Source organism: Galeopterus variegatus, unplaced genomic scaffold (assembly GCF_000696425.1).
Source record: "Galeopterus variegatus unplaced genomic scaffold, G_variegatus-3.0.2 Scaffold8120, whole genome shotgun sequence".
Lineage (NCBI taxonomy): Eukaryota > Metazoa > Chordata > Mammalia > Dermoptera > Cynocephalidae > Galeopterus > Galeopterus variegatus.
This window is the reverse complement of record NW_007734231.1, coordinates 23,099-47,278: the sequence shown is the minus strand read 5'-3', so window position 1 is coordinate 47,278 and position 24,180 is coordinate 23,099. Positions and strand designations below refer to the sequence as shown.

Below are 24,180 nucleotides of genomic sequence, written 5' to 3'. Positions count from 1 at the left end.
AAAGGCAAGAGGAAGGAATGTTGGTGGAATTTAAAAGCAGTTAAGGGCATATCAGATTACTCAAAATGTTTTTTTTTAAAGTCCACAGAGTTTTTTATTTCAGTACAGGCAAACATATCCCTTTATTGTATAAAAAGTAACAAAATTTTATATTCAATAACTGTGTCACTTATTTGGATTTTTTTGTATTCTGCCCAAGATGAAATTTTAAAAGATTTTGAATTGATAGTGCTGAATCAGAAGGCTGTGCCTGGATTTCTTTTATTGCTCTAACTGAATTATTAATTAGCTTCATAATTGTTTTTTATGACACTTTAAGGGTTCCCTTAGCTGCATCACTCTTTTGTCTTCAAAGACACAGAAATAACAATTAAGTAGATTGCTAAGTTATTAAATGACCCATAACTAGAATTGAGACTTAGAAACTTTTAGTTTCAAGCTTAGCCCAGAGGGACAAAACATCTCTAAGATAGTAATTGCACATTAGGCATAAATATCCCTTGTCATGGTACCCTCCTGCCATCGTTTGGCATGTTTTTCTATCTCATTCAGTTCATGTCCATTTACTTGAATTCTTGCTCTCATATCTTGGCTTTTCGGATCAAAAACTTGCACCGACTTTTCAAACTCATATGGTAAAATCAAAACTATCATAAAATATAAAGATGTCCACATTGGTTAAGATTAAGGTAAAGATTTGAATTTGGAAAAAACTGAAACACCAGTCTTTCTTTTTCTCAGTTTTTTCACCCATCATCATCTGTAAAGTTCTGACCAACTTCTTAAATGTGTATTCAAAGCCCGTTCAAGAAGCCAATTTAATATTCGGAGGCATGGAGTATAATAATAAACCTGGTCTCAGTGGGTATCACTGACAAAAAAAACAACAACATTAAAAAAATAAGATAAAAATGAAGAAACAATCCAAATCAAAATATAAAATTTTCCTTCTCAGGTGGGAAGAATACACAAACTCAGGGAAGCAGGATTTGCAATAAAAAGTCCAACTCCGTTCTTTCATTTTCTGTTAGAATAGAGAGAGAAAGATGCAATAAGCATGGATAGAAATAATTTTTATAAATCTTATGTATAGTGCAAGGAGTAAGATATAAGAAATATGTATGCCTTAGACATACAAAACATTCTTGCTTGAAGTAATTACACGTATTTTATAAATCAAAGCAACGGTAAGCACATCAAATGGTCAAATAATCATGTCATAAAAACATGGCCCAATCAGTATATAACTATAGACCAAAAAGAAATAAGGAAGAGTGAAAATTGAAATAGCCATGAAGTGCAATTTTTCTCCTATCAAACCGACAAAGTACGGTATGTATGTTTTTAAGATAATATACAGTTCTGGTTAGAGTGAAGCAAAGCAGACATTCACACATTGCTGATGAAATTTTAAAACTATAGTTACTGAAAGCAGTCTGACTATATACGTCTTTAAAGAACATTAAAAATTACATATTATTTATTCCTTGAGGTCTTACTATGGTTAAAATAAATTCTGCATTTCAGTTCTTGGATAGTTATACAGCACTATTCATCATGATGCCAAATTTGACCACAGATTATGGTTAAGTAAACTATAGTGTATTCTTTTGATAGACTATTATATAAATATAAAAATCACTTTACAAAAGACCTGCAAATTGTCTGAGAAATGCTTATTTTATGTTAAATGAAATAAGAACAAGATTCAAAAGTGCATATTTAATACTATCATGAGTATATAAAAATCAAGAAAATGCAGGAAAAAAGAATACAAAAAATATACTAAAATGATGATGTTTTCCTATGTAGTGGATCTAAAGTTTAATAAACTTCCTTTTTGAAAATTTTCTTCATTTTCCTAAGTTTCTATAGAGAGCATGACTTACTTTTTATAATTGGGGTAAAGTACAATAAAATTTACTTTAAAAAAATTAAAATGGAATTAAAGTGAACCTACCAAAACAGAGATGGCACAAGGTCTCTCCCTTCTTTTCCCTTCATTTGTTTTCCTGGAGAGTATGTGTTTATAGCACAACAGTGCCTGGAAGTATATGGGTGTGTGTATGTGTGTGTGTATATAAAATATACAGATATTAAGGGAAGAGTGTAGGATTGTAAATGTGAGTTGAGCAAAAATTATATTGGCCTCATGATTTTTAGGCAGTTTTCCATAATCAACCAGCTCACTCTTACCCTGTAGGCACAGTTGCACGCTATATTTCTATTGAAAAACACATTCAGATCTTCCCGTGAAGAACAGAAATGATTATCTCATGGTTATCTCAACTACAGAGGGACGAATTTCCAAGGAAGTTGAGCTGCTTGAATGTCCACATCCATAATAACAACTTGTAGTGAATAGAGGAGTTACTGTACTTGACATCGCCCAGATAATGAAATAAAGTGAGCATGCTGACTTTCAATTAAAATGAATAGTTCAACTTATTCGAAAAGTGGGCTATCTGTGAAAACAACAATTAAACCTTTTCACATTCTATCGTAAAAATAAATGGATTACACAATGTGACAATACCCAGCAGACTTTCCATTCAATAAACCCTGCAGTCACTAACAGAATATTGAGAAGAGGTGTTTTGAGGGAGGAAACTAATGTTCAGATTACTGATGCTCAGTATGGCCAATCATGCATCACATTTGGCATTATGTTCTGATTTCAAAAGCGTTCATTCATCGAAGTACATGTTTTATACAAAATAGATCAAATTGAAGGGGCAATCAAAAGTGTACTAGCCATACGATAAATACACTGGATTCTGATGTCTAATTAAAAGAGGAGAAGCTTAGCCTTAAAATATTCCTGAAGACTGTATTTATTATGAAAAATCAGTGACATTCAGGCTGTTTCATGGCAGGAGAGTTGATGAGTCACAAGACCAGACTGAAGCAAGACTGAAGCTTTTAGTTGGAGGAAATTTAAGTAAAAAATGTAAAAAACAACAGCAGCTCCTCTAAGGAATCTAATACTCTCTAATTAGATGTATGTACTTAATTTGCATTTTAATTCTTAGAGATATTCTGCAATTGTAGCATGAATGCAGATGAGAACAGAGAGATGGGGAAAGGCTATACTATAAATTCAGGCAGCTTCTAAATCTCACCTTTCCAAATGGTCACTCCACATCAAGGTTGAGGAACACTGGTGGGGTAAGGAGGTGGAGCTGGATGCATAGTTGTTTGTGTGGTACCTTATCTGTGGACAGACAGAGGGGCTTCAGTGGACAAAATTACTGATTATGACTCCTTTTGTCAGATGACACTTCCTTGAGGATTATAAAAAGAAAAGCAAACCAAAATCCACACATCAACTCACATTGGCTATGATCAAGTAAATAAAGATGCTTTAGACATTATCTTCCCAAGACCATATAATTCCTACCTCCATGCTTTGACTCACACTCTTTCTCCTACACTTCCACCCAAATGAAGCTTAGAGCAGAGACCATGTCTGATATGACTTTTAAATCTCTAGAGCAGTTATCACAGCACATGTCAAATGCTGAATAAAAACTCATTGACTTAAATGATTGGTATAAGCAAATCTGATTCTACCATTCTCTGGCTTGTCTTTCATGATTTCCCATTGCTCTACGATAGAGACCAAACTCAACATAATCTGGCTTCTGGCTGCAATTTTGGCTTTGGTTTAAACTTTTTGCCCTTTTGCTCTTTTGCGCTTAGGCCATGCTAGCTGTGTTTGAACATTAGGAACAGTGCTAGCATCCTTTCTGTCTAAGGCCTTTTGCACCTGCAGTTTCTTCTGCCTGGAGCACTCTTGCATTCCTTCACCACCTGGCTAACTCCTTCTCATCTTCTAAGTCTCACCTTGGAAAATCACTTTGTCAGAGAACACTCTGTTGACTACAAGTAGTCCCCTACTATATGACACCCACTATTTTTCTTTTCAGGAACTCATTACAGTTTGAAGCTAACAGTATGTTTGACTGTTTAATATTTGCCTATAATTAGGTGAATTCTAAGCTACAAGGTTTGCGAGAGCAGGAACCATACCTGGTTTTGCTTACCACTGTCTCCAGCAGCTACCACAGAGCCTGGCACATAGGTCATGGTCAGTAAGTATTTGTAGCATGAGTGAATGAATGATGCTACATAATTGTTCCTGATGCCCATCCCTCAACAACATTCTCCAAATTACAGCCTAAATTCACTAGATGCAATTGAGAATTCTAAAAAAATATTTTGCTATAGCTAAAAAACATTTCTTTTTTATACATTTCTCAGTAATTGTTTTTTACTTTATTTAGTTTATTTTTTACTTTGTTTACTTCCTAAGCCATGTTACAGAATATTTTTAAACAATTCAGTTAAGATAGTGAAGACTATGGATGTCTGTTGTGGGGGGTGGGAGGGTGGGTGACCTTCCAATTTGAATTTGGCTCTTGGACCAAATTACTTTCCTGTGGCAACTGTGGTAAAAAGATTGACATGTGAGAGGTCACTCCACAGACACCTGAACACAGTCCTGTTGTTTCGTTTGCTGTCATGGCTCTTTTGTGGACCTTGTGGCTGTTTGTGGTTTGGCTGAGCGCCACAGTAGCAGCCAGGACCACCCTTCAGGCAGATGACCATACACTCAACTGCACCGAAACAGGGAGAGTCACCAGCTGAGCCTGCAAAGAGAGGAGGAAGTCTTTTTCCTCAAATCCCACTCCAGAGTAACAGAAGAAACAACTGCTCTACCAGATGAGCAAACATCAATGTAGAGATACCAGAAGTACAAATAAACAAGAAAGTATGACACCACCAAAGGAATACAGTAATTCTCATGTACCAGACCCCATAGAGCAGGAAACCCTTGAAATGACCAAAAAGGAATACCAAGCAACAATCTTAAGAAAACTCAAAAAGATAAGAGAAGATTCAATTAGAGAACATAATCAAACAAGAAAAAATATCCAAGATATGAAGGTGCCACAGTAGCAGCCAGGACCACCCTTCAGGCAGATGACCATACACTCAACTGCACCGAAACAGGGAGAGTCACCAGCTGAGCCCGCAAAGAGAGGAGGAAGTCTTTTTCCTCAAATCCCACTCCAGAGGAACAGAAGAAACAACTGCTCTACCAGATGAGCAAACATCAATGTAGAGATACCAGAAGTACAATAATAATAATAATAATAATAATAAATAAACAAGAAAGTATGACACCACCAAAGGAATACAGTAATTCTCAAGTACCAGACCCCATAGAGCAGGAAACCCTTGAAATGACCAAAAAGGAATACCAAGCAACAATCTTAAGAAAACTCAAAAAGATAAGAGAAGATTCAATTAGAGAACATAATCAAACAAGAAAAAATATCCAAGATATGAAGGAGGAAATTTACAAAGAGATTAATACCTTCAAAAAGAATGTAGCAGAACTCCTGGAACTGAAGGATTCATTCAATGAAATAAAAAACACAACTGAGAGCTTAAACAGCAGGTTAGAGCAAGCAGAAGAAAGAACTTCAGATCTCAAAGACAGTCTTTCTGAAATAGCCCAGGCAGAAAAAAAAAAGAAAAAAGAATCTTGAAAAATGAAAAAAATCTAAGAGAACTAGCACACAACCTCAAGTGTACAAACATCTGAATTATGTGTGTTCCAAAAGGGGAGGAGAAAGGAAAAGGCATAGATAACCTATTCAATGAAATGATAATGGAAAAGTTCCCAAGTATAGGGAGAGACACAGACCTTCAGATTCAGTAAGCTCAAAGATCCTCAGACATATCAATCCAAAAAGATTCTCTGCAAGATTCATTATAGTCAAACTGGCAAAGCTCAAAGACAAAGACAGAATTCTAAAAGCAGCAAGAGAAAAGCATCAAGTCATATATATAAGGACTTATAGCAAGTCATATACTATTTGGGAGCCCCCATAAGACTAACAGTAGACTCAACTGAAACATTACAGGCCAGAAGAAAATGGGATGATATATTCAAAATACTAAAAGAAAAAAATTCCAGCCAAGAATGCTATACTCAGCAAGGCTATCCTTCAGAAACAGGGGAGAAATAGGGTATTTCCAGACAAAAACTGTAGGAGTTCACCACCACACAACCAGCCCTGCAAGAAATTCTCAAGGGAATCCTGCGTTCCTGCATCTAAAATCTGAAACCCACTGGTAAACAAAAATGCAAACAAGAAAGAGAAAGAAACTAAATCTTACCACTTCAAAAAATCAACAAACATTGAAGATAAATAACAAAATGGGAAGAAAGGAACAAAAGATATTTAAAACATCTAAACAAAAAGTGATAAAATGCTAGGAGTAAGACAATACCTTTCAGTAACAACCCTAAATGTAAATGGATTAAAAGTCCCTACTCAAAAGACTCAGACTGGCTGACTGCCTTAAAAAGACAGACCCAACTATATGCTGTCTTCAGGAGACTCACCCCACCTGTAAAGACACACAGACTAAAAGTGAAGAAATGGGAAAAGATAGAAAAGAGTGAAAACACAGTATACAGAATGGAAGAAAACATTTGCAAACTCTACATCCAACAAGGGGTTAATATTCAAAATATACAAGGAACTCAAACAACTTGAATGTAATAAAACAAATAATCCAATTAAAAAATGGGCAAAAGAGCTGAATAGACTTTTTTCAAAGGAAGACATACAAAAAGCCAACAGGTACATGAAAAAACACTCAACATCACTAATCATCAGGAAAATTCAAATCAAAACCACACTGAGATATCATCTCACCCCAGTTAGACTGGCTATTATCAAAAAGACAGAATAACAAATGCTGGAGAGGATGTGGAGAAAGAGGAACTCTTCTACACTGTTGGCGGGACTGTAAAATAATATACCCATTATGGAAAACAGTATGAAGGTTTCTCAAACAACTACAGATAAAGCTACCATACAATCCAGCAATCCTACTTCTGAGTACATACCCAAAGGAATGGAAATCATCATGTCAAAGGGACACCTGCACTCCCAAGTTCATCACAGCTTTATTTACAATAGCCAAGATATGGAACCAACCTAAACGTCCATCAACAGATGTCTGGGTAAGGAAAATGTGGTATATACACACAATGGAATACTACTCAGCTGTAAAAAGAATGAAATTCTGCCATTTGCAGCAACATGGATGAGCTTAGAGAAAATTATGTTAAGTGAATTAAGCCAGACACAGAAAGAGAAATACCACATTTCCTCACTTATAAGTGGGACCTAAGAAAGAAGGAAGGAAAGAAGGAAGGAAGGAAGGAAGGAAGGAAGGAAGGAAGGAAGGAAGGAAGGAAGGAAGGAAGGAAGGAAGGATAAGAAAGACCACAATAATACGCTGAATTTTCAGAAAGAGAGAATAGACATATAGTTCCTGGAAGTGGGAAAGGAGGTGAGGGTGGGGGAGGGGGTTAGGGAGAAATTGGGTAATGGAAACAAAGAATAATTACGATTTGTCATGATGAACATGTAATAATATTGGTTTGAAAATAAGTGTGATTAATTATACTTCAATTCTTTCTAAATGTGAAAAAAAAAAAAAAAAAAAAAAAAAAAAAAAAACAAATGCAGGCAGTCTGGTTCCAGAACACATGTGCTAACCATACTTTACAGACTCCTATGATTGGGTTTCATTCCTATGCTGATAAAACTAGTCTCTTGGAAACTTTTGGTATTTGCTTTCATCTCTGGTAGTTCAACACTTGGGCTAGATATACCTGTACTTCATATTAAGCTATAAGATTTACAAACTTTTCCCTCTCTTTTTATAAGAGTATAATGAAACCTCATTAATCCAGAGTAAACAAATTGTTTTGATGAAGGATGAACTACATTTTATATTTTTATGATATATAAAAGAGGTTAATTGGTGAAATTAATAAGTGAAACATATTAGGTAGCTGGAGCAGAATTTGATCTATTCAAAAGGAAAAAATATAAATGATTTTAGAATGCTGAAATGCAAATCCAGCCTTTTGATACCAAGACTTTCCTCGTCTGTATAATGCACTTCTTGATTCCTGCCTTGAAGGAATGTGTAATCTAGTAAGGAAACTATTGAAATAACAAGAAATTACAGAAAATGACACATAATCATGCTTCAGAGTATAGCATGGTGATGTTTGCCATCATCTAATTAGTTGGAATTTGCAGGGCATATCCTGAGAGCTGGCGAGTTCTTCTTAGGCACCATGCCAGCTACCACCAAGAGGGTGATGATCCCTGTGGGAGTAAACAAAACTACACAATTTAAAGCTAAAAGGAGCCTTGTAGATCATGTATTCTAGCTCTCTCATTTACAGTTGAGGATAGGAGGCCAAGTTTTTTTCTGTAATCACAAAGTTAGTTTGCAGCAAAGTCCTGTCGGTAATTCAGCTTCCTTATTTCTGTTCCATCACGAGGCTCAATAATGCATTTGTATATTTGATCTACCTGTAAACACCCTAGAGTATAAGTTATTCAGCAAATGCTTGTTTCATTAAAAAAAAGGGAAAATGGCTAACTGAGCAGAGTAAAAAGCTAAGACATGTTACCTGGCCAATTTAAATAAAGGCAGAGATTTTTTCACTCTTTTCTGTTTGTTGATGAACCCCCAGTGACTAGACCAGAGCCTGCCACAATGCAACTTAATTACTATGTGATTTTAAATTACGATTTCTAAGTGTTTTTATATACAGTGTCTGTAAGCAGGTAGATATTATTTCCATTTCGTAGGTGAAAAAAATTAAAGCTCAGTAAGGTTAAGCAGCTTGCTCAAATCTAGACCTAAAACCAGAACTAGAAACTAGGCCCTTGGTGCCTAATTCACTATTTAACTGTAAAAATATTACTTTCTGGGGGAAAAAAAAAGAATTAATTATTCTGTATAGGGGATCAAGCTAGATATGTAACCTCAGCAAAATTCTAAGGAAATGGGTACAGCTGGCACATTATCTTTTATCTACTATCATTATTTACTTGCTGGTCTTTTTGGAGTGAGACATCATTTCTTCTTCAGGTCCTGCTATATCGCATTAACAAGAAGAAGAAACTGTTTCCCCTTCTTAGTCTCCAAAGTTTCCTTCTTTTCTTATCTGTCTTCTCAGAATTCAAACCACCCAGAGAAACAAAACAGGAAGGCCAGGGCCTCTCCTGACGATCGTTCTCATGGCTCTCCATGAGACTCTGAGCAGCTCGAACTGTATCACAGTCTCTAGCGTTTTACAACTTTCTCCTCAATATAACTTCATTTTTGGGGGGTTTTACAGCCTCACTGCCCCAAAAGATTATACTGTTGCTAGACTCTGTGACCTCCGATACTTCTATATGAATCTTGATCTTTTAAAGAGGGTTCTTTTTCCCTTTTAAAACATTAAAATGTATTCTAAAGAAAACAGAACTTAAATGCAGTTACACTGGTTTCCTCACATTAGAACAGATTGCAGAAGCTTGAAGAATTCAGAGAAAGGGGGGACATAAAAGTAATTTGGGGGATTTGAGGTTTTATAAGGAGGTCTAGGACATGAAAAGGAGAACCCAGAAGGGACAAGAGAGAAAGCATGAATGCGGACAGAGGTCTGAATGACAAAGAGTCAAAGAGAGTGAGCAGATACTGCTGGCGAGAGTGGGCATTTCACTTGTGGACTAGGATTGGGTAGCACTGGGCAGCAATTGCAGAAGCAGAACTGCCACCCAACTCAAATAAGTGTAAGACACTGACACAGTTTGGGGGGATCATAAACTGATGATTGATAGCCCAAAACCTAATGCAGAAAGAAGGGTCAAATGTTAAAGAAATCCCCCTGTTTGAGGAGCCTCTTGGACTTCCCAAGCAGGAATAGTTGCTCTAGCCCCAGGCTGTCATGGAATCCAGTCCACACCTCTGCCATGGCTATTTGTAGCCTGGAGCAACTGCTCTCATGGCTTTGTTTGAGGAGCCTCTTGGACTTCCCAAGCAGGAATAGTTGCTCTAGCCCCAGGCTGTCGTGGAATCCAGTCCACACCTCTGCCATGGCTATTTGTAGCCTGGAGCAACTGCTCTCATGGCTGGCTCCCCATGAGACTCTGGCAAGCTCGAATGTCAACGCTGAAGAGGTATCTCATCCCAGAAATATTCTTTATTTCATGCTACAAAATAAGGAATAGAAAGTTTTCTCTTGAAAATTCTGGGCCACATTATATAAATGAAAAGTGAGAGTTTCACAATACCCTAAAAGTCTAACCAGTCTCTTGGGGAGTGGGGATACCCAGAGGCAGGGAAATTTTGACTGTATAATTCTTCTCTGTAAGGAAGAATGTAACAGCTTCTTCCTTAGCTGTTTTTAATAAAACATAGCATTTGATAAAATCTTTAGATACCATACTTCCAAATAGCCAGTTAGTCATTTGTCCACTGTGAAGACAGTTTTTGTTTTTTCTCCAACTAGCTGTTTTTCATCAGGAGGGCATATATAATATCCTTCATTTGAACATTTCCTTTAAAATCCCTATTCCAACTTATCATCAATCCCAAGTGATTCTTGTTTTTTTATATGCCTGGGAAATCCCTTCTTCCCTAACCACTCTGCATTTTTCTCAGTTCCTCTATTATCCACTCACTGTGTTGACACATCTGCCTTTAGAGAGTTATTTTTTTCTCCTATAGTCTCTGCTATAACTTATGCTTCATTAAATTCCAAATTTGGCCACATGGCCTAGAAGACAGTGGACTATAGAACATAGTAACAGCTAGAATCCTGGTCCCACTAGTTATTAGCTGTGTGACCTTGAGCAAGTTGCTTGAACTTGCTGGGCCTCAGTTTCCTCACTGGTAAAATGGGGTAAGGGTAGTAACTACCTCATGCAGTTATTGGTAGGATTAAAAAGGTTATGTATATGAAGTGCTTAGAATAGAACTTGACACAGGGACACAAACTCAGCACTCAGGAAGAATTAGCTATTACTATTTCATCATATTGGACATACCATTTTTTAATGCCTGCCTCATCTACAGACCCTTGCAAGGGAAATTTCCTGGTCCACAACCCTCGCTAAAAGGGCAATCAAAGGTTGCCATATTTAGTACAAAGATTCTGTACATCTCAGACATATCCTATTGGACAAGGTTTGCAAACCCAAATCATAGGTAAGCCACTGACCTAACACCTTGCCAGTCAATAAACAATGAGCTGACAAGGCAGAGATTTCTCCTCTCAAGAATCTGAATTTGGAAATGTCATGAAAATGAGGAAGATAGTATCAGAACCAGAGACATGAGGAAGCAGATTATGAAGTTAATAAATTATATTGACAGTAGAGAGAAAGAATAGGCAGTTGGTAATGGAAAAACCATTATAACAGGTTAAAAATAGTTAGGTCCAATAATAATTTTGGAGGATAGGCATGAAATTCCATTTATTCCACTTGTTGATTCTTTGGATCCTAATTGACCCTCTAACTCCAGCCAACATACTGCAAGGCATAATATTCTATTATAATAAATCTCTTCTTGCTTGAGCTAACCCAAGTGGTGGTCTATTTGTTACATCCCAAAGAACCTAAACAACTAAACAATGCAAGGACCTTAGATGATGAGTTGGGGAGTCTGATCCTTACATTAGTGATCCCCAGTACCCATCAATCAACCAACTCACTGCCCTGTAGTGCACCCTATACACTGTCCCCACAGTTATCCTCATTCAGGACAGGGCCCATTCCTTTTGGTTTACACACAAACTAATTTTCTTTCAAGGGCTAGTCCAAATCCCACTTTCTCCATGAACACCTGGGTGCCATACCAGACAGAGGTGGATCCAAGTTTTGTTGGACCTGAAGACCATACAACGTTCTTTAATAACATAAATATAAAACTAGGCCCAGGACCTAAGAAAAGGCCTGTGCAGGTGACAGACTTTAAAGCTTGAGCTTTATTAACTTCACTGTACATCCGCCTGATATCAGCTTGGAAGGAATTTTTCCTTCATGAATTACTCTACCAGGTGTATTTACAACAGTGTGTATAATCACACAGACCTGCTACATAAATTATCTCAGTCTTACACCTGCTGCATCCCACTTTAGGAACAAACTCTGTGATTGAACTGCTATATTCCTCCCTCCTGGGACCTTGGGAAGGAATTTCTGATGTGTGATAGATCTACGTTTGGATGGGAAAACATCAGAACATACCACTGCTCCTGCTCCTCTAGCATCAAACATATGCTGCCTGAAATCATTAGCTAAGCCATTCTCTGCACAGGGGTTTTTAGAGAAAACCTGGTCACTATACACATGGATACACAAACATCCCCACACAAGCACTTTGTAAAATTGCTTGTTCTTTTTCTATTGTCCTTAGTATAAAGCCCAAATTTTCATGGTGTACAAGGCTCCTGTCCACCTCTCCAAATTCATTCCCTTGCCCTTCCTTCCTTCCTCTCTACATCAGCAGAGCCAAGAAGGATAGTGTTCATTTGTGGATGTCTATGAACACAAACAGTCAATAAACATTAGGAGTAGTTATCTCTGATTTTAAATTCCACTCTGTTTTTTCACTTCCTCCCTCCCCCTTCACAAAACCTGCCTCAGGTGAAGCTCTCAGTAAAGACTCATAAGGAGGGGATGGATTTGTTAACTGGTTTGATTTAATCATTCCACAATGTAAACATACGTCAAAATATCACATTGTACCCACAAATATATAATATAAACAATTATTATTTGTCAATTAAAAATAGAATGAATTAAATAAAATTCTTAAAACAAGAAAGTAAGTTAATTATGTAATTGAGTAAAAAAGGAGCTTTATGAGGTGGAACCTTGGAGAATAGAGACAGAAGCTCACAGACCAGCTGGGGATGAAGGACCATGGAAGGAGAACACCCACCTAGGGAAATAGGCCAGGGAGAGACTGGAGGGACCCACGGAATGCACAGATGCAGTCCAGAGTGAAACCTGCCAAGTGACAGCCAGAACATCAGGGACTCCCTGGATTCAGCAGAGGATTCAGGAGAGACTCCTTCTCATGAACTCACCTGGAATGTGACTCAGTTCTTTTATTTGATGTTAAAGGAAAAGAACTGCTATGGTTAGAATTCAGGATATTTGTATACAGCCAGAGTCACTTACTGAATATCAGTATCACTTGATTATAAGTTCCATGGAGGCAGGGTTCATATCTACCTTGTTTTTATGAACTCACTAAATATCTGATGAAGGAATGAATAGAGATCTTTTCAATAAGAGTCTAGCTCTTTGAAATCAGGGACTGTGTGGTAAATTTTTTGTAACTCCAAAGATGCCTGACACAGAGGGACACTAGTTACTATTTGCTGGCTGATTTAGAATGCACTTTATATGTACAAGGGAGCCGTTTTTTCTTTAAGCCTGGTGATAATCATGCACACCTGGTCAAGTTCACATCTTGCCCTATCTTTTATGTGCTCCCTGTAAAGGTAAACCATGCAAAAAGAAGAACAATTATTGGTATCAAAAATACTGTATTCTAGAGACTAACCCTTCCCTGCACATCTTTGCCACTTCCTGATTCATTACATTTGGTTGGTTTGTTCCACAACTCGAATTATCTGGCTCTAAGAAACAGGAGGATGCTGCTATATACCTAAAAGTAGGCTTTAACCTGAGGCTGGTTCCTGATAGATCCCAAGCCCCAGGGATTTATTGTCATGGAAAACTGAGCTGGCCAGAGGCCTATGAGTTATAATCATTGGGTTAAGTACTGGTATTATTGTTAATACATATACAGAACTGCATGGCTTAGCTATTGCATCTATCTGCTATGTTGCTAATTGATTTAAACAATATTATAATTGATTAAAATAAAATTATTTTAACTATCAAAAATTGCTCTAATAATAAAATGATAAGGGTAGCCCAGGAACTCACAACCTAGTTATCAAATTAAAGGGGAAAAAAAAAAAAGATATATTTTTCAAAGATTGTTAAGAATGAAGTAGTACAGTTCAAAAAAGCCAGAAAGGTATTCTGGTGAAACAATAAATATATTCCCTAAATGCCTCCTAATATATTTTCTTGGATTGGTAATATTGTCTCCTATCTCCTCCCCACTCTCATGAAAACCCTTCCCTCATTACACCCCAGGGAAATGAGAGAGCAAATGACACTTTAGAAGGAGGAGAAAACCTTTGCATGGAAGGGCCTTTGCAAACAAAAGTCCTTCTAATGCTGGGAGGAGGGGACTCTATAGGAAGAGAGGCAGGAGATGATGTCCTTACTTTTCCATGACAACTGTCTCAGCAACAAATTCCAGAAGTAAGGGGTGAAAACTAGAAATCCCAAATAGAAGGAAGGAATGGCCACAAGCCATGGAGGACACAGCCTCACAGGGTGTCCCAGCACATATGCATGGACCTGAGAGAGAAGGACAGTGGCACTCACTGATGCCTTCAGTCTCCTCTGGGGTTTATGGATGAAAGTGGAAAGCTGAACTCCAGGGGGACTGCCATGGAGCTGCTATGATCAGGGCTAAGGTGATGCCCTGGCAGAGATGGCAGTTCTTATGGGGTGAAGAGCCCAACACAATGTGTAGAGGAAGGAAGTGGCTGAACCTTGAGGGTTCAGCAGGGCGAGTCAGCTGAGCAGGACCACGGAGCTCACATATGCTGAGGAAGCAGGTCACCGTTTTCAGCAGCCCTGAAATCAACAGTGGAGGCCAGCAGCTGTCCAGCAACCAGACAAGACAAAAAACAACTCTAGGAGACCAGGGAAGCCCCAAAGGGCAGGGCCAGGACCTACATGCAGACAAGGTGCCTCCCCTCACCTGCCCCTGTTAGCATGAGGGGGTACATAAGCTTTCCCCTTCGTGTAGATGACATCCTGGCTAAGGGAAGGGGGAGTTGGGAGAAATCACAAAAGAAAGAATATTTGCCTCAAAGAGACTGAGTTAACCCAAATCAAAAACAAACAAACAAACAAACAAACAAAAAACCAGAACAAAATACCTGCAACTGTAAGTTTAGGAACCCATCCCCTACTCTCCTACCTCCCAGTTCCTGCCCCCACCAGCAGAGAAAAAGGATTTGTGAAGAAGTTTGGATCTGTATAGAAAATTTTAAAACAGTCATTTTTAAATACTTAAAATTGTAATAATTTTACAATTAGTATTTACTGTTATGGTATTACAGCTTAAGTTGTAGACTGTGCAATTTTCACCCTAGCCATTAGCAAAAATAGAGATTCTAACAGCCAAACAGGTACCAATGGTGCTAAATAAATATGGTGAGCCCCTTTATAAGTTTGAACATGAGCCTTTTCTTTTCCAGTGTGATGCATTATAAAGGTGACCAGGAAGGAAGCTGAAACAATGTCCAGGATGACTAATAGGAAAAGGCCATCCTAATTCCAAACAAGTTACGAGTATACACATATATATATTAAAGACAATTTAAGTCAGATGAAAGGTATAAGTTATGTTCTGTTGTAATTTGTAATTGGAGAGACTTAATTGAGGGTCTCATTGCAATTTTATCTACAGTTTCTACAAGATAAATCACAGGAAATACAGCTCAGATAAAATAATCAAATGCACTCATGGTATATTACCAAATCAATTGTTGAGGAGGATTAAATAAGATTAAAGACTATCATAAATATGGTAATTGCACTGAGTAATGAATTTTGTGATAAATCAATCCTATTCTTCATGTCAGAGCTGATTTGATTAACCTCTATGCAATTCAGTATTCTGGAAGATTTCTAGACTCTGAAGCTGCAGATGTGGTCACTGTCTGGGACAAAACACTTACATAGCTAAGAAGTGATTTGTCCCCCGTGATCCCTGCTTTGCATACAGATAACCCCAAACTATCCAATACAATCAAATTAAATCAGAGTCAGTGTCACTGTCATGAGAATAATGACTAGATACTAACAGAAGCTATCAAGGATTTTTTATATATTAGAAAAGTAAATTCCACTGAGTAGTAAAGGTCAATTCAATTTAGCACTCATTGATTACATATCACTTATGTGTAAGACACTGTGTTAGGCATTAAGAGAAAATCTTGACTCAAAACCAATAAAAATGTTACAAAGTGTGTATGATTAGTTTTCACTACGTAGTATAAATTGCATGTGTTTAATAGCTATGATGAGTCTAAATTCACAGTGTGTTCTCATTTCTCTAGATGGTGAGAGCATGAAAAGAAAAATGACTAAAGCCCCATTAGTCACAATATAGACATTTGGAGTCTGGATCTTATATGTAGTATAAATTGCATGTGTTTAATAGCTATGATGAGTCTAAATTCACAGTGTGTTCTCATTTCTCTAGATGGTGAGAGCATCAAAAGAAAAATGACTAAAGCCCCATTAGTCACAATATAGACATTTGGAGTCTGGATCTTATACAGACATAGTTAAACAGCCAGTTGCTTAACTCTAAATGCAAAATAAAACAGCAAATTATTGATTATTCAGTTGCTCTTGTTCTTAGCAATATAATAACTATGACCCCCAGGCAGAATTTTGATTGATTCTCTGATATAAAATAACAAATTCAGAGGAAAGACATTTTAAAAATCATGCAATGTATGTACATAAAACAAAGAACCATTTTTGGATGTGCAAGAGATTACCAGTTGCTTCCTAGTATCCACTTTCCCCTTTTTTATAACAAAGCCTTGATTACTTATTAGCTGGGCACCAGCTAAAACACTGCATCTCCAGATTCTCTCACTTAGGTGTGGCCGTGTGACTAAATTATGGCCAATCATATGGAAGTAAAAATGATGTGTCCTTTTTTGGAAAGGGAAAAGGCACATTCTTCTTTATTTAGTCCTTCTTCCTTTATGCTGAGGAGAAGACAGACTAATGGCTAGAGTTCAAGCAGCTGTATTGGACCATGAGGCATTGCAGTAAAAATGACAGCTAGAAATAGCTTCAATGTCTGATTATAAGGAAATGGCCAGATCATCCCTGGACTGCCTACATCCTGAATTTATGTAAGTAGAAGAGAAATGCCCTTTTATATTCTTTTAGCCATTATTACTTTTTTCTGAAGCTGAACAAAACCTAACACACTGATAAAGCCATCCCATTAGCCAGAATAAATTCCAAGAAGTTGTCAAGAGAAAACCTAAAGTAATGCAAAGAGAAGTCACACTAATAAAAAGAAAATTCATAATTTTCATCATATTTAGCCTAAAATGAAGTTAATTATTTAAATTTTCTGTCTTCAAGACACCAAGACTTGACTTAAGGAGACTGGTTTTATTGGGCCCTAACATGCATCATGCCCAGAAGTTCAGTGATGATTTCAAATTTTTTGCATGTACTTTTCCCAAAATGTGCACAATATTTTGGCATTTTTAAAAGAAGAGAAGTGGCGTAGTATCGTGTCACTGACTAATACAAATCTGCTCCCTCCCTAGGTTTGTAAATACTAGTTTTACAACATAGATAGTGGCATTGGAAAAAGCTAAGAATTGAAGTCAGAAAAACTTGAATCCTAATTCACTACAAACCTGAAAAAATTGCTTAAATTTTAAAAAGCTTGGTTTCCTTACCCATGATATGAGGACAATGATAACATCAGATCCATTTCCTTCATAAGGAAGTTGGGATAAACAAATAAAATAAATGCATGTCAAAGTGTTATCCTTATTAGTAAAATCATTTTGGTGTTCACCTATATTTCATTGCGAGAGGCACTTTGTTTTCAATCTTCTGAGATAATTAACTCTAAAAAGTGACTCCTTTTGCCTGCACTAATGTCTTTTTTCTACCTTCTCACTTTCATGGTTCTGTAGGAGATTTTTGCTCTTGTGATGTTTGAGTTTTTATTTACTACATGTATGCAAGTATTTAGACTAAAAGAGTATTATTGGGAATGAGCATTTGGCTAACTTACAATTGCTTCCTTTGAAACTGGCACATAAGGAGCAACTGGACAGACGCTGAATATAAAAATAAATTTGTCAGGTAATTAAAGAAGTCTGTACAGTTAGAATATGAAACTTATTGATAGAAATCTTAGTGCTATATGCAGTAAGTTCCTTTTAACCCAGAATTAAGCATCCAGACATTTCACATAGCAGAACTTATTTTCACGGTATTGAGCAAATCTCAATGGTCATAAGAAAATGACCCTGGGCCTACAAAATATTGAAGTACTTTCTGAATTATCAAAGAAATATTACCAGTCAGTGGAATCAAATTATTTAACTAACCAACATGTACTACTCCACAATCATATTTATAACAGGGAGATCAAAAACAATAAAAATGCTACATTATCTGGTAAGTGTTTACTTGGAGCAGAATGAAAAATGTTATAATTCCATTTCACAGATAGTGAAGATAAGATTGAACTTGCTCAAAAGAAAGCAGGTTATTTAACTACCATTGTCAATAATTGCCTTCTGAATTCTGATTTACTTCATAGGCTCCCTTCCAATGTGCTTTTAGGTGGCCTGGGGAAGTCACCTTCTCTCTCTCACACACATGCATGACTTACTTCTTAGGCTCCCTTCCAATGTGCTTTTAGGTGGCCTGGGGAAGTCACCTTCTCTCTCTCACACACATGCAAATATAAATACACTTACACTTCATTAGAACTCCCCCTGTTTTACTTCATAGGCTCCCTTCCAATGTGCTTTTAGGTGGCCTGGGGAAGTCACCTAACCCTCTACTTCTCTCTCTCACACACATGCAAATATAAATACACTTACACTTCATTAGAACTCCCCCTGTCCAATGTGATCTATAAAATGAGATACTCTACAAGGACATGAACTCAGGGTTGGCCCTGGCCTTGCACTTCTGACAGTCTGGAGACACATGTGGGGGAGAGGAGCTGACCTGGGATATGATGCTTTCATCTCACTGCCCCACCCACCCTCTGCTCACCATCAGCAAAGCTCACTCCTAAGACATCCTCTCTCTTATCCCCTCTCAAACTCTCAGTCTTCCCTTACAAACCTGCTTTTTTCTTTTCTCTCTCACTGCTACTTTCATTGTACCACCTGAGCCAGAAGGTTAGGGAGCACAGAACATGTGTGGAGTGAGAAGGGAGAGAATGTACACAGGGAGGGAGCCGAGGGGACTCTGACACCGGTCCCTTCTGGGGACTGCCTGGAGATTCATGCTGTGCCTCAGCCTCTGATGTGGACCAAGAAGAGAGCTTTGAAAGGGGCCACAACTGTTTCAGGCATCTGTCTTCTCCCCAGACTTGCTCCCTCTCAGCCCTCATGCCTTTCCTGAGTTGCTCTAAATAAATCCTAACCCCAACTCATCATAAAAGCTTAAGTGTTCTATGTCCTATTCCTCTAAGGCCCTGCTAAGTGGCTAGAGCTAATGGAAATAATTATTTATGAGATATTACAGAGTGACAGTGGCTTACGGTGTTATTATTACCCAGATAATGCATTTACCTTCTAAGAGGGGTTCCATGTGCTTGCTCAAAAGAATGAAAACTCCAGGATTTCAGGTCCTATAGTGGGTCCTATAGGGTTAGGAGAGCTTTTGAAAACCTTTTGAATAATAATAATAATAGCTTACACTTATTTAATTTTATTTAAATGTCAAGCACTTTGCAAGCTCATGATGCTCAAAAAAATCCCAGAGGAAGGTACTACTAATTACTTTACAGATGAAGATACTTAGACACAGAGAGAGTAAATACTTTACCCACAGTCACACAGCTAGTAAGTAAATAACCTGGGATTTGAGCCCAAGTCATCTGGCTCCAGAAACCCTGCTCTTTAACCATCTAGATGGCTGTCCAAAAAACCCATCAAGACTGAAGATAGTCTGGGAGTCAGAAGGCATTAATTCTAGTCCTGGCTGCCTCTAAGGAGCTGTCTGATCTTGAATAAGTCACTAAAAATTTTTTGGTCTCAGTTGAATTAAATTTGTGGTTTATGTCCTTGATTTTTGGAAGCAGAACTGTTTCTTTAAATGAAATCCTAATTAGAAGCCTGATATATACAACAGATAAAAGAGAGATCTTGAGCCCAGGCTGCTAATAACTGGCCATGTGCTGTTCAAAATACAATCCATCACCCCTTTCCACCTTACACACACACACACACACACACACGCACGTGCGCGCACGCACACGCACACTTGACTCAGTTATCTCTACTGCCTCTTCCAGCTCTAGGATTCCACGTAGCCAATTGTGTAGACACACCCAGCAGTAAAATCTCAAAACATGCCCTCCTCTCTACCACACAGTCAAGTGGAAATAGCCCAGTGTTAGAATCAGAAAAGAGGCAACATTTGAGCGAGGAAGGAAAATCTTTACACATAGTAAAAAGTGATCCGAGCATACAATAAGCTGAGTTTGACCAAATTCATATTTTTGCGCCTGTCCTTTCCTCAGCAAAGACCACTGCACAGACATCCCAGTCAACGCAAACACTTTCATCCTTCATATTACTTCTGAAACTTCACACAAGAGTGTAAGAAGTGTTGCACTCACTGAGAATAACAACCATTCAGTTTAACAGTCTCTCCAATGGTGGCACCAAGGGACTTTACCAGGAAGGATTCTTAGTAATATGTATGCCAGAAGTTTGAATGCCATCATCTCCAAATTTCAATCCCTAATTGCAGTTAACAACTATTTGTTGAAACATGTATCATATATCTAGCACTGTGGTAAGTTCTGTAAACCTTAATTTTCTCAACTAAAACCCCTTTTTGTACATCCTTGCATTTTTTGATTTGTACTATTTTGTGTGATCATTAAAATCAATTTAATAAATATTTCTGTCTTTTACGTGTCTACACTTCAAAGCTGCCTGACTTGGAGGCTGGAGGTCTGGGGAGGAGAGGAAATGAGAGGGACTGGGACACTAAGATTAAAAAAAAATGTGGTCTCTCCTTCAAGAAGCTGGCAGTTTAGTGGCGAAGCTAGAAGCACGCACAGCTGACAATACTACAAGTCAAGCCGTGAGAAGGAATCACAGAGACATAAGCGAGATAGCAGAGATGCACATAGCAGGGAGTCATCAATTCTGAATCAGGCATAAGAAACAAATTCTTAGAGTAGGTATCATTTGAGCTGGGCTGTAATGAATGGGTAGACTTTTCTCAATTAAGAACATTTAACCAAAGGAAGCAGTAGGAACGGAATTCTGAAAGGACATAATGTGTTTGGGGAAAGGATTCCCAAAAGGCTGGGATCAGTGTTGCCAGATAAACCTGGAATGGTAGACTGGAGCTTATTGAGAGCTTTGAATAAGCTAAATCATTTGGGCTTTGTACAGTTGGCAGTGGGGAAAATCAAGATTTTTGAGAACACTACTACTATTCCTCTTCTCCAAATGAGAAAACGGAGGCTTAGAAGGTGTTAAGACACTCATGCTAAATCAAGTGTGGGGGTAGCATTTGAACTGAAGTCTAACCCGAGTCCAAACACTAAACTTTGTACTAGTCTTTTCTATTTTTAATTTGTTAAAAATTTATTTATTTTGACAAGTAAAAATTATATATATTTATAGTATGCAACATGATGTTTTGATATGTTAATCTGAGTCTCAATTTCTTCATCTATAAAAATGGGAATAATAATACTTCCCACCTACTTAAAATGTTTGATAAAATAAAATTACAGACACTAAAATGCCTTAGAAACTACAGAAGAGTTCTATGAGTGTCGATTACTTTATTTTGATCACAATTACAAGTAATATTACTCCTAAAGATGCCATAAATCTATTCCTGAAAAGGCAATTAGTGTTACTTAGTATTAATATTGGCTATAAATGATTGAGTCCCTACTATGCTCTGTACATACATTTTCTTTTGCCACCTTATAAGATAGGTATTATTATTTCCAACTTATAGATGAGTAAACAGAGGCTGAAAGATATTAAAAAACTGCCCAGTCACACAGATGGTAAGTCAAGAACCAGGCTTCAGATTTATGTCTTTAAACCCCCAAATCCTTCCCATAAGTCTACCTAATGCCTTCCTTTTGATGATGTTATAAACTTTTTAGGGTGCAATGGCCTATTGAAATGATGTTCTCAGGGAGCAATTAACGATGCCAAAAATTTGAACACTTCCAATAAGGACGTCAGTGTCTGCTTCTGTACTTTTAAAGAGATGTAACTATTTCTAACCCTGTTAAAGATCATGTTCAATAAATAAGTANCACACGCACACTTGACTCAGTTATCTCTACTGCCTCTTCCAGCTCTAGGATTCCACGTAGCCAATTGTGTAGACACACCCAGCAGTAAAATCTCAAAACATGCCCTCCTCTCTACCACACAGTCAAGTGGAAATAGCCCAGTGTTAGAATCAGAAAAGAGGCAACATTTGAGCGAGGAAGGAAAATTTCATCATTTCATTCGATTTCCTTTAGGACTCAAACAAATAAGGAAACACCAATTTAAAGCCTCACCCCACACTATCAATCTCCTTCAGGGATGCTGGGATGAAAAATGCAGTTTCTAAGCACTGAGTACTTAGCACAATGAGCACAGTTTGGAAGATTTGATGAATTATCTTCGATGCTAATTTGAACACCATAGCAAAAATATGTCCATGACCCACAACATAAATAACAACACCACTCTGTGCAGAACTCTTTGAGGTTAATTCCATTAGATACTTTAAAATAAATTCCATTAACCTTGTTTTTCCTCCAACTTCAATAAAAGTAAATATGAGGTCCCTCAGTATTAAATTCCTCCCTCTTTCAACACTGAATATGGATAGTAGATCTGGTTAGACTTACTTTCTTCCCATCTCCAGATATTCTCTTAAGAACCTCACTCTTCCTTTTCTGTACAGTGGAACACATTTATCTTAATTCATTTGTTTTTCAGCATCACTGTCCTACCTTTGTTATATGTGCTTCCCCCAAAAGCAGAATATATTACAGTTGATGTCCCTGTTACAGGGAAAGCTCCCAGAGAGACCAAGTAAGACTCTTGGGTCTTTGGTTTGCTTTGTAAAGTGCCAATGTCCACACAGGACACCGGTGAATATGCTTTTGTGATGAGGACTTATGGATACCTAAAGAGCTAGAGGACTCCCTATTCTATACTTGTCTTCTGAGAAATTTACTAAGTACTGAAAAGTGAAACCATCTTTGGCAGAAATATATATTTTGTACAGTTAGGATAGCACATATGACCATGTTACACTCTCCTCTGGCTGCAAAGTAAATGAATAAACCTGAGACATAGCTAAGGGGCATTAGTGGAAGAAAGCTCTGTAGTCTTTGAATGGCTCAGAGGAGAGACTTTCAGGAATGCCTGAGGGAGGCTGCTCAGGTGTGCTTTGGGGATTTTCGGCCTTTGAGCTATGTTACCTGCATGCTCTGTTTCTCGAGGGCAGTTTGCATCCCTGCTGTNTTGCATTTTTTGATTTGTACTATTTTGTGTGATCATTAAAATCAATTTAATAAATATTTCTATGTCTTTTATGTGTCTACACTTCAAAGCTGCCTGACTTGGAGGCTGGAGGTCTGGGGAGGAGAGGAAATGAGAGGGACTGGGACACTAAGATTAAAAAAAATGTGGTCTCTCCTTCAAGGAGCTGGCAGTTCAGTGGCGAAGATAGAAGCACGCACAGCTGACAATACTACAAGTCAAGCAGTGAGAAGGAATCACAGAGACATAAGCGAGATAGCAGAGATGCACATAGCAGGGAGTCATCAATTCTGAATCAGGCATAAGAAACAAATTCTTAGAGTAGGTATCATTTGAGCTGTGCCGTAATGAATGGGTAGACTTTTCTCAATTAAGAACATTTAAACAAAGGAAGCAGTAGGAACGGAATTCTGAAAGGACATAATGTGTTTGGGGAAAGGATTCCCAAAAGGCTGGGATCAGTGTTGCCAGATACACCTGGAATGGTAGACTGGAGCTTATTGAGAGCTTTGAATAAGTTAAATCATTCGGGCTTTGTACAGTTGGCAGTGGGGAAAATCAAAGATTTTTGAGAACACTACTACTATTCCTCTTCTCCAAATGAGAAAACGGAGGCTTAGAAGGTGTAAGAAACTCACCCTAAATCAAGTGTGGAGGTAGTATTTGAACAGACGTCTAACCCGAGTCCAACCACTTTGTACTAGTCTTTTCCATTTTTAATTTGTTAAAAATTTATCTCTTTTGACAAGTAAAAATTATATATATCTATAGTATGCAACATGATGTTTTGATATGTTAATCCGAGTCTCAATTTCTTCATCTATAAAAATGGGAATAATAATACTTCCCACCTACTTAAAATG

The 24,180-nt window shown here is 37.6% G+C and overlaps 1 protein-coding gene across 1 annotated transcript in view; it reads right to left on the bottom strand.

Annotated features, from left to right (window-relative positions):
• Positions 1-483: 483 nt before the first annotated feature.
• LOC103608188 (prostaglandin E2 receptor EP3 subtype-like) overlaps positions 484-24,180 on the bottom strand; it is a 44,325-nt gene continuing 20,628 nt past the window's right edge. Inside the window, exons 3-4 of the mRNA XM_008592634.1 lie at positions 3,123-3,214; positions 484-1,024 (exon numbers count right to left, since the gene is read on the bottom strand). Coding sequence (XP_008590856.1) covers positions 1,018-1,024; positions 3,123-3,214 — 99 coding nt within the window. The 3' untranslated portion in view covers positions 484-1,017. The remainder of the gene's footprint in view (positions 1,025-3,122; positions 3,215-24,180) is intronic.